At 43.3% G+C, this 12,757-nt stretch overlaps 1 protein-coding gene across 1 annotated transcript in view; it reads right to left on the bottom strand.

Annotated features, from left to right (window-relative positions):
- The window catches only part of LOC120017709 (spectrin beta chain, non-erythrocytic 1-like), a 155,409-nt gene that overhangs the window by 46,837 nt on the left and 95,815 nt on the right, over positions 1-12,757 (bottom strand). The window contains exons 5-10 of the mRNA XM_038960652.1: positions 8,758-8,849; positions 6,798-6,994; positions 5,662-5,774; positions 3,803-3,990; positions 898-1,015; positions 187-345 (exon numbers count right to left, since the gene is read on the bottom strand). Of these exons, the coding sequence (XP_038816580.1) occupies positions 187-345; positions 898-1,015; positions 3,803-3,990; positions 5,662-5,774; positions 6,798-6,994; positions 8,758-8,849 (867 nt within the window). The remainder of the gene's footprint in view (positions 1-186; positions 346-897; positions 1,016-3,802; positions 3,991-5,661; positions 5,775-6,797; positions 6,995-8,757; positions 8,850-12,757) is intronic.

Genomic DNA, 12,757 nt, shown 5'->3' on the forward strand with positions numbered 1-12,757 from the left:
AAATGGGTGAACATCATGAGGATGAGACAGGGGAGTAAGTGACTTCATTGTCCATGACCAGAGCGGATGATGGCTATGAACCAAAACAGTTCAGGTAGACAACGTACAGTAGGAGTAGTGTCATTGTTAGTGTGTACCACCAGTGTGTGTGTATCAATGAGTGTGTTTTTCATGAGTGTGTGTTACCTGCGAGACGAGGCGTTGGTTTTCACTCAGCCATGTCTCTCTCATGGCGGCCTTGCGGTCGAAGCGGCGGGCCAGCTGCTCCAGTTTCTCCTGACGAATCAGCTCCGTCCTCAGTGCCAGTTCCCTCTCATGCTCCGACTTCTCCAGCCTCTCCCAGGCCTGACAGACACACACGTTCAAGTAACGGTCATACAGGTTCACCGTACAGAACTCTATGGATCTAATACATCTACTGTACTCAGGGCTGGCCCCCCCATTAGGCGGCCGCCTACGGCAGCACTTGAAATGGGGCGGTATTTTGACAAGTGGCTGCCGCCCTCCGGCGCCCCTGATCGGCTACTACACCGCCCGCGGCACCCCAGCCACCAGCTCATAGCGTTGCTGCAGTTCCCGCCCCCACCCCGCTTCTCCCGAAGTTCACTCCCACTATCCTTGGTAGCTACGGTGATGTAAACTAAACCCACCTAGCAACTGTACAATCCCCCAAAGCAAAGTAAATCTTCCTGTCATTAACTATACTAAACTCACAGAAACCAAGTCTATGCATTAAATCTACTTGAACCCTCTGTCGATCAGCTTACCGCCCTTAAACTGTCTGTCAATCACTGTAATCAATTCAAACCTAATCGAGGACACCAGGGTTTCTGAGTGTTTGTTTTGGCCAGGCTGTTGAGATAAGCCTGTTCTTTATTAAGGAGCACTAGGTCTCACCTTGTTGATGTCTGAGATGAGTTTGCCATCCCGTGGCATGTAGACCTTCTGATTGTTGGCCCTCATCTTACTTTGAATGGTGAAGAGGAGAACCTCCAGGTTGCCCTTCTCTGTGAACCTGACAGAAACACAAAGAGAATAACATCATTGTAATGTTGAGTGTAAACCTGACCGGGGAGATTAGCCCAATTCCACTCTAATGGCTGGTGGCTTTTGCCTTGACCCATGCAACTCCAGCTATTAACAAAAAGACAAGCATTATTTTCCTGCCAGTAGGGCACAGAAGAAGATATATTTTGTCAGCAGTAGGGGTGACATTGTTGCCTCTGTAGAAATGGTGCCAAAGTCAATTTCAACAGGCTGAAACGTTTGTCTGAACAAGCTTTGCTTTTAGCCACCTCTCAGAATGAAAAAATGGAATTCAGAAAAAAGCTTTGAGGAACGCCAAGGCCAAGAGCAGGTTCGTGTTTTTCATCATGAATCTTGTTTTGGAGGCAGCTCTGCAGAGTGGTCACTAGCTGGCACAGCCACAAAGTCATGAAATATGATTATAAACCTTAAACTAACCTTAACTGCCAACCCTAATGCCTAATGGGCACCCTCATTGGGCACCCTCATAGACATTATCCTGACCAACTTGCCCTCCAAATACACCTCTGCTGTCTTCAATCAGGATCTCAGCGATCACTGCCTCATTGCCTGTATGTATCCGCGTTCAAACGACCACCCCTCATCAATGTCAAACGCTCCCTAAAACACTTCTGCGAGCAGGCCTTTCTAATCGACCTGGCCCGGGTATCCTGGAAGGATATTGACCTCATCCCGTCAGTTGAGGATGCCTGGTCATTCTTTAAAAGTAACTTCCTCACAATCTTAGATAAGCATGCCCTGTTAAAAAAATGCAGAACTAAGAACAGATATAGCCCTTGGTTCACACCAGACCTGACTGCCCTCGACCAGCACAAAAACATCCTGTGGCGGACTGCATTAGTATCGAATAGTCCCCGCGATATGCAACTGTTCAGGGAAGTCAGGAACCAATACACGCAGTCAGTCAGGAAAGCAAAGGCTAGCTTTTTCAAGCAGAAATGTGCATCCTGTAGCTCTATATATCAATGATGTTGCTCTTGCTGCGGGCGATTCCCTGATCCACCTCTACGCAGACGACACCATTCTGTACACTTCTGGCCCTTCCTTGGACACTGTGCTATCTAACCTCCAAACGAGCTTCAATGCCATACAACACTCCTTCCGTGGCCTCCAACTGCTCTTAAACGCTAGTAAAACCAAACGCATGCTTTTCAACCGTTCGCTGCCTGCACCCGCCCGCCCGACTAGCATCACCACCCTGGACGGTTCCGACCTAGAATATGTGGACATCTATAAATGCCTAGGTGTCTGGCTAGACTGTAAACTCTCCTTCCAGACTCATATTAAACATCTCCAATCCAAGAATCTGCTTTCTATTTCGCAACAAAGCCTCCTTCACTCACGCCGCCAAACTTACCCTAGTAAAACTGACTATCCTACCGATCCTCGACTTCGGCGATGTCATCTACAAAATAGCTTCCAATACTCTACTTAGCAAACTAGATGCAGTTTATCATAGTGCCATCCGTTTTGTTACCAAAACACCTTATACCACCCACCACTGCGACCTGTATGCTCTAGTCGGCTGGCCCTCGCTACATATTCGCCGCCAGACCCACTGGCTCCAGGTCATCTATAAGTCAATGCTAGGTAAAGCTCCGCCTTATCTCAGTTCACTGGTCACGATAACAACACCCACCCGTAGCACGCGCTCCAGCAGGTATATCTCACTGATCATCCCAAAAGCCAACACCTCATTTGGCCGCCTTTCCTTCCAGTTCTCTGCTGCCTGTGACTGGAACGAATTGCAAAAATCGCTGAAGTTGGAGACTTTTATTTCCCTCACCAACTTTAAACATCTGCTATCTGAGCAGCTAAGCGATCGCTGCAGCTGTACATAGTCCATCTGTAAACAGCCCACCCAATTTACCTACCTCATCCCCTTACTGTTTTTATTTATTTACTTTTCTGCTCTTTTTCACACCAGTATCTCTACTTGCACATGATCATCTGATGATTTATCACTCGTGTTAATCTGCTAAATTGTAATTATTCGCTCCTATGGCCTATTTATTGCCTACCTCATGCCTTTTGCAAACAATGTATATAGACCCATTTTTTCCCCCTACTGTGTTATTGACTTGTTTATTGTTTACTCCATGTGTAACTCTGTGTTGTTGTCTGTTCACACTGCTATGCTTTATCTTGGCCAGGTCGCAGTTGTAAATGAGAACTTGTTCTCAACTAGCCTACCTGGTTAAATAAAGGTGAAATAAAAAAATAAAAAATAATCCTAACCTTAAATGAAGACCAAAAAGCTTTTTGTTTTAATGAATTTTTACAATCTAGCCAATTTTAACTTTGCACCTTCCTCATCTAGCAGAAATCACTCAGTGCTGCCTCCAAGACAAGATTCAAGACAATAAACATCAACCTGCAGGCTAAGAGGCCAACACGAAGCTTGAATATAAAAAAGTGATACTAGCAAGAGGAGTGTGTGGGTTTGTCTTTTCTTTGAAGTTACTTCTCAGAACCAAGAGGCATTAGTTCACACGGTGAAATTCCAGCTATGAATCTGATACAAGTGTAGACAAGTAATAAGGGCTACACATATAAAATCCCTGATTGTTTCAGTTATGTCCATGGTGAGTCAATTCTGGGAACAGATACTGTAATATTACAATAAATTCCAAGTCAAGCTGATGGTATGAAGCGTGTGGGAAATTTGGGAGGTAGGTGGAGGACATAGTGGAAGACAATATTTGAAATCTGATGTGTTTGGGCATGTGCATTTAAGTGTGTGTGTGTGTCTCACTTGGGGGGCTTTTCCACGGTACGGTAGGTGTTGAAGGCCTGAAGCTGTTGCTGCACCCCCACTAAGGAGTTGGCAAACTTGCGGTTGTTGAGGATGATGATGGTCTGTTCAATCCATTCCAGGAGGTCAGAGGCCAGACTCTCATATTTCTGAATCATGTTATCTGTCTCAATGGCATTGTCCAGCACCTGGGAGATGAAGGTGGTGAATCAGTAGAAGAGTACATGCATTGTATACTGATTACAGCTACTGTGGGAAATATGCTTTGAGTATCTAAGGCAGGCATTTCCAAACTCTTCACATTTACAAACAGTACATTTATATTTTTCAACTGGGCTATACATTTGGGTGAAGTTTATTTTTTTCTTCGCCTGAGTAGCCTCGTTTCACTACCAAAAATAAAATGAAAGCATCTAGTGTTCAGCGAAATAACAACACAATGTCAAATACAGGTAGCCTAGTCAAATAATTAACATCCAATCACATTTACCGTTACTCTCTCGCTGGAATTCCACTAACGGTCCGTATGTAGCCAAACGTAGCTTGGTTAAAGCAAGGCCCCTGAACTCTCGTGTATTTTCGGCACTATGCAATGATATGGGCAGCGACCATGTAACGCTTTTACAACATACAGAAGTGCGCTGGTTATCAAGGGGCAAAGTATTGCCACGTTTTTTTAAAATTGAGAGACGAGCTTAACATTTTCTTTACTGATCATATCTTTCACTTGTCTGACCGCTTGCATGAAGACGAGTTTCTCACACGACTGGCCTATCTGGGTGATGTTTTTTCTCACCTGAATGATCTGAATCTAGGATTACAGGGACTCTCCACAACTATACTCAATGTGTGGGACAAAATTGAAGCTATGATTAAGAAGTTGGAGCTCTTCTCTGTCTGCATTAACAAGGACAACACACAGGTCTTTCCATCATTGTATGATTTTTTGTGTGCAAATGAACTCAAGCTTACGGACAAAGTCAAATGTGATATAGTGAAGCACCTGAGTGAGTTGGGTGAGCAATTACGCAGGTACTTTCCCAAAACGGATGACACAAACAACTGGATTCGTTATCCCTTTCATGCCCTGCCTCCAGTTCACTTACCGATATCTGAACAAGAGAGCCTCATCGAAATTGCAACAAACAGTTCTGTGAAAACTGAATTTAATCAGAAGCCACTGCCAGATTTCTGGATTTGGCTGCGCTCAGAGTATCCTGCCTTGACAAATCGCGCTGTTAAGACACTGATGCCCTTTGCAACCACGTACCTATGTGAGAGTGGATTCTCGGGCCTCACTAGCATGACAACTAAATACAGGCACAGACTGTGTGTGGAAAAGGATTTAAGACTGAGACTCTCTCCAATACAACCCAACATTGCAGAGTTACGTGCATCCTTTCAAGCACACCCTTCTCATTAACCTGTGGTGAGTTATTCACAATTTTCGATTAACAAATAAAGTTTTATATGTAAGATGGCTAAATAAAGAGCAAACTTATTAATTATTATTTGTGCCCTGGTCCTTTAAGAGCTCTTTGTCACTTCCCACGAGCCGGGTTCTGACAAAAACTCACACTCATTCTTATGTTTAATAAATGTATTGTATAGTGTGTGTGTGTGTGTCTGTCTGTGTGTGTGGCAGGCTTACAATGGTGGCAAAAAACAACATTTGAGAGTTCGCTGACCCTGGCGCTAGAGGGGGTACGCAGCTGGAAGTTGAATATTTGAAGGGGTACGGGACTATAAAAAGTTTGGGAACCACTGATCTAAGGGAATGAGTGTACTTGGAGAAGTACGGGATATGAGACTTTGTACTCGTGATTCAGATTGGGGACATATGAACTCTGATCCCTCACCTTCCCAATACGTTTTCCCTCCACCTTCAGAGCCTTCATTTTGGAGAAGTAGTGGTAGTAGGTCACAACATAGGTGATGACGGACTTCTCATCCGGGTGGTCCACGCTGATATCTGTACACACATACACACACTAAGAGTTAGACAAAAACAGCTTTGACTCTTCCATGTTTCCTTAATCTTCAGACATCAACAGAGGGTTTGGCTTCCGTGCTGCTCGGCTGAGAAAAATTGCATTTATTTGATTTAGGACCCATGTTAGGAGGGAGGTGGTTGGAGGGGCTATTTTCCGTCAGAACAATACACAGGAGCGTTCTCACGCCTCAGTCTTTGTTCCCCTCACTGCAGGCCTCTGAGACATGCTGAGATCTCAAAACCACCTCTTATAAAATATTTAAAGGCCATGTGCAGTCAAAAACGTGATTTAGATATATGTAAGAGGTGTTTGAAAAGACTGCCTGAAATGTCTTCCTTTGGGTGGGATGTAGTTACGGAGTACTTTATTGTTTTATTAAAAACAAGTCACAGTAAGGTAGTTAATTGTTACCCAGAAAGGATTTGATATTGAGATAAAAACAGCTGCACTGGGCATTTAAGACAGCCATTACTCTGTCACACTGGAAAAGGACGAGCTCTAGCAGTGAATGTGCCTTTCTGTTTGTACTTGTCCCCATAATGGGGCTGTCAGCTACCCTGTGAACTACATTAAAGTAAGACCCAGAAGTAACAACCTCTCAAACTACTCATGAAGTGGTTTCTGCAAGCGCTATACAGTAGTAACAGTTTTCAAGTTGTCATGTATTCATACAGGCATACTGTAAGAGCATAAATTAGGTCAGGCGAAAATGCGTGAGTATTCATGTACTGTCATAATGGTATAAAACACTGACAGGTGCATGAGAGACAGGGATAGAGCACAGTATGTTACAGAAGTGTAAGCAGCCTTCTCCTCCTCACTGTTCTGTAAACTGTATGTTGTTTTCCACCAGGGTATGGTGTTCCATGATTATGTACAACAGTTCAGAGTCATGCACCGATGACTATATTCTAAGTGTGTAATGCAAGTTAACTATGTCTGTGTGTGTGCATGTACTGCGTGTGTGTGTGTGTGTTTGGATGTGTGTACTCTGTACTAACCCTCTACGTCCAGTAGCTTGTGGATACCCAGGTGTTGCTCTGCCAGGTTGAAGGCATTCTGCAGGTTGTGGTGTGCGTTGGACTTCTTCAGCTTGTCAAAGTCTATCAGGTCAGGTCTGTGTTTGTGGAGGATGGCGTTGAAGGCCATGCCATCTCTCCAGCTGGTGCTGAAGTTGTGAATGTTCACGTTGGGATATCTGGAAAACAGATACAAAAACATACAAAACATTAAGAACACTTGCTCGTTCCATGACATAGACTGACCAGGTGAATCCAGGTGAAAGCTATGATCCTTTATTGATGTCACTTGTTAAATCTACTTCAATCAGTGTAGATGAAGGGGAGGAGTCAGGTTAAAGAAGGATTTTTAAGCCTTTAGATAATTGAGACATGGATAGTGTACGTGTGCCATGCAGAGTGAATAGGCAAGACAAAATATTTAAGTGCCTTTGAACGGTGTATGGCAGTAGGTGCCAGGCGCACCAGTTTATGTCAAGAACTGCACTGCTGGGTTTTTCACGCTCAACAGTTTCCCGTGTGTATCAAGAATGGTCCACCACCCAAAGGACATCCAGCCAACTTGACACAACTGTGGGAAGCATTGGAGTTAACCAAGGGCCAGAATCCCAATGAAATGCTTTAGACTCCTAGTAGAGTCCATGCCTCAATGAATTGAGGCTGTTCAGAGGGCAAAAGGGGTGCAACTCAAGATTAGGAAGGTGAAAGTTATTCGTGTATAGACCTATGTCTTACTAAAAGAAAATCTCTCAGTCAAGATAAATCTTAGGTGGCAATTTGTTGAGACTTTCGAAGAATATGTAATATTTACATCAAATCTCCAGCCTCTGATTCCCTCTTCAGTGAAACAGATGGCTAATAAAGAAATGTCCCGCTTCTGACTCTAAACACAATGCCTTTCTTTATTAAACATTTGTTTAACTAAGGTGATTTTTCTATTTGAAGCTGGGCTATAGCAGTGTTGGCTTTGTTGATGAGTGAATTGACTTATCAAATCATGTAGCCCAGGGCTGTTCATGCTGCTGTTCTAAACAGTCTGACATGTAGGCTGTGATGTCTGATGTGACACCCTCGCTGGGATTTCATCGGTTCTGCTGTCCACCCTGTGTTCCTCTACAGATCCTCTTCAGTCAAATAATTTGTGTTAAACACAGCATTGATTGCGAAATATCACTGATGCTAGGCGTTTCTCTCAAGGCCATGTGATTCCTGAGACTGCTGTGACATACCCATATACAGGGCCTTCAGAAAGTATTCATACGCCTCGACTTATTCTACATGTTGTTGTGTTACAGCCTGAAAATGGATCACATCCACTTCAATCAGTGTAGATGAAGGAGAGGAGACAGGTGAAATAATGATTTTTAAGCCTTGAGACAATTGAGACATGGAATGTCTGAGTGCCATTCAAAGGGTGAGATTTAAGTGCCTTTGAACGGGGTACGGTAGTAGGTGCCAGGCGCACTGGTTTGTGCCAAGAAGTGCAACGCTGCTGGGTTTTCCACACTCAACAGTTTCCTGTGTGTATCAAGAATGGTCCACCACCCAAACAACAGCCAGCCAACTTGACACAAGTATGGGAAGCATTGGAGTCAACATGGGCCAGCATCCCTGTGGAACGCTTTTGACACCTTGTAGTCCATGCCCTGACGAATTGAGGCTGTTCTGAGAGCAAACGGTGGTGAAACTCTATATTAGGAAAGTGTTCCTAATGTTTTGTACACCCAGTGTATACTGGGCTAGGCCAGAATGTTCCTATATATGTTGTCACATATACCCTTGATGTTGTTGATATTTTAGATCACAATCTGTTGACCATAATGTGTTGGATTATTCTGCTGACTGTGTGCTATAGTAGAGTATGCCTCAAGCTGTTGGTGCTGTGGTGATGCTGTAGTGGTGCTACGGTGGTGGTGCTGCTGCTGGTGTTGTGGTCACTCACCCTGCAGTCTTCATCTGGCACCACAGTAGCAGGGCATCTTTAGCAGACTTCTTCTCCTTGTTGTCCTCCGTCTCCACTCTGATGTCCTGGATCTGAGAAGCACATACCCCAACATAACAAAATGGTCAAACAACGCCAGCCATCATCAGGACACAGCGACTGAGACAACCACTATACACAGAGACTGAGACAACCACTATACACAGAGACTGAGACAACCACTATACACAGAGACTGAGACAACCACTATACACAGAGACTGAGACAACCACTATACACAGAGACTGAGACAACCACTATACACAGAGACAGACAGACACTATACACAGAGACTGAGACAACCACTATACACAGAGACTGAGACAACCACTATACACAGAGACAGAGACAACCACTATACACAGAGACTGAGACAACCACTATACACAGAGACTGAGACAACCACTATACACAGAGACTGAGACAACCACTATACACAGAGACAGACAGACACTATACACAGAGACTGAGACAACCACTATACACAGAGACTGAGACAGACACTATACACAGAGACTGAGACAACCACTATACACAGAGACTGAGACAACCACTATACACAGAGACTGAGACAACCACTATACACAGAGACTGAGACAACCACTATACACAGAGACTGAGACAACCACTATACACAGAGACTGAGACAACCACTATACACAGAGACTGAGACAACCACTATACACAGAGACAGACAGACACTATACACAGAGACAGACAGACACTATACACAGAGACAGACAGACACTATACACAGAGACAGACAACCACTATACACAGAGACAGACAACCACTATACACAGAGACTGATATAACCACTATACACAGAGACTGATATAACCACTATACACAGAGACTGATATAACCACTATACACAGAGACTGATATAACCCCTATACACAGAGACTGATATAACCCCTATACACAGAGACTGATATAACCCCTATACACAGAGACTGATATAACCCCTATACACAGAGACTGATATAACCCCTATACACAGAGACTGATATAACCACTATACACAGAGACTGATATAACCCCTATACACAGAGACTGATATAACCCCTATACACAGAGACTGATATAACCACTATACACAGAGACTGATATAACCACTATACACAGAGACTGATATAACCACTATACACAGAGACTGATATAACCACTATACACAGACTGATATAACCACTATACACAGACTGATATAACCACTATACACAGAGACTGATATAACCACTATACACAGAGACTGATACAACCACTATACACAGAGACTGATATAACCCCTATACACAGAGACTGATATAACCCCTATGTAACAGTATAACTTTACGTCGTCCCCTCGCCCCGACACGGGCGCGAACCAGGGACCCTCTGCACACATCAACAACGGTCGCCCACGAAGCATCGTTACCCATCGCTCCACAAAGGCCGCGGCCAATGCAGAGCAAGGTGCAACACTACATCTAGGTTTCAGAGCAAGTGACGTAACTGATTGAAACGCTACTAGCGCGTACCCGCTAACTAGCTAGCCATTTCACATCCGTTACACTTATACACAGAGACTGATATAACCACTATACACAGAGACTGAGACAACCACTATACACAGAGACTGAGACAACCACTATACACAGAGACTGAGACAACCACTATACACAGAGACTGATATAACCCCTAAACACAGAGACTGATATAACCCCTAAACACAGAGACTGATATAACCCCTATACACAGAGATTGATATAACCCCTATACACAGAGACTGATATAACCCCTATACACAGAGACTGATATAACCCCTATACACAGAGACTGATATAACCCCTAAACACAGAGACTGATATAACCACTATACACAGAGACTGATATAACCACTATACACAGAGACTGATATAACCCCTAAACACAGAGACAGACAACCACTATACAAAGAGACTGATATAACCCCTAAACACAGAGATTGATATAACCCCTATACACAGAGACTGATATAACCCCTATACACAGAGACTGATATAACCACTATACACAGCGACTGAGACAACCACTATACACAGCGACTGAGACAACCACTATACACAGCGACTGAGACAACCACTATACACAGAGACTGAGACAACCACTATACACAGAGACTGAGACAACCACTATACACAGAGACTGAGACAACCACTATACACAGAGACTGATATAACCCCTATACACAGAGACTGATATAACCCCTATACACAGAGACTGATATAACCCCTATACACAGAGACTGATATAACCCCTAAACACAGAGACTGATATAACCACTATACACAGAGACTGATATAACCACTATACACAGAGACTGATATAACCACTATACACAGAGACTGATATAACCACTATACACAGAGACTGAGACAACCACTATACACAGAGACTGATATAACCACTATACACAGAGACTGATACAACCACTATACACAGAGACTGATACAACCACTATACACAGAGACTGATATAACCACTATACACAGAGACTGATATAACCACTACACACAGAGACTGATATAACCACTATACACAGAGACAACCACTATACACAGAGACGGAGACAACCACTATACACAGAGACTGATACAACCACTATACACAGAGACTGATACAACCACTATACACAGAGACTGATACAACCCCTATACACAGAGACTGATACAACCCCTATACACAGAGACTGATACAACCCCTATACACAGAGACTGATACAACCCCTATACACAGCGACTGATATAACCACTATACACAGCGACTGAGACAACCACTATACACAGAGACTGATATAACCACTATACACAGAGACTGATATAACCACTATACACAGAGACTGATATAACCACTATACACAGAGACTGATATAACCACTATACACAGAGACTGATATAACCACTATACACAGAGACTGAAATAACCACTATACACAGAGACTGATATAACCACTATACACAGAGACTGATATAACCACTATACACAGAGACTGATATAACCACTATACACAGAGACTGATATAACCACTATACACAGAGACTGATATAACCACTATACACAGAGACTGATATAACCACTATACACAGAGACTGAGACAACCAGTATACACAGAGACTGAGACAACCAGTATACACAGAGACTGAGACAACCAGTATACACAGAGACAGACAACCACTATACACAGAGACAGACAACCACTATACACAGAGACAGACAACCACTATACACAGAGACAGACAACCACTATACACAGAGACAGACAACCACTATACACAGAGACAGACAACCACTATACACAGAGACAGACAACCACTATACACAGAGACAGACAGACACTATACACAGAGACTGATATAACCCCTAAACACAGAGACTGATATAACCCCTAAACACAGAGATTGATATAACCCCTATACACAGAGACTGATATAACCCCTATACACAGAGACTGATATAACCACTATACACAGAGACTGATATAACCCCTATACACAGAGACTGATATAACCCCTATACACAGAGACTGATATAACCACTAAACACAGAGACTGATATAACCCCTAAACACAGAGACTGATATAACCCCTAAACACAGAGACTGATATAACCCCTAAACACAGAGACTGATATAACCCCTATACACAGAGACTGATATAACCACTATACACAGAGACTGATATAACCCCTAAACACAGAGACAGACAACCACTATACAAAGAGACTGATATAACCCCTAAACACAGAGATTGATATAACCCCTATACACAGAGACTGATATAACCACTATACACAGCGACTGATATAACCACTATACACAGCGACTGAGACAACCACTATACACAGAGACTGAGACAACCACTATACACAGAGACTGAGACAACCACTATACACAGAGACTGAGACAACCACTATACACAGAGACTGAGACAACCCCTATACA

This window comes from Salvelinus namaycush, chromosome 22 (genome assembly GCF_016432855.1).
Source record: "Salvelinus namaycush isolate Seneca chromosome 22, SaNama_1.0, whole genome shotgun sequence".
Taxonomy (NCBI): Eukaryota; Metazoa; Chordata; class Actinopteri; order Salmoniformes; family Salmonidae; genus Salvelinus; species Salvelinus namaycush.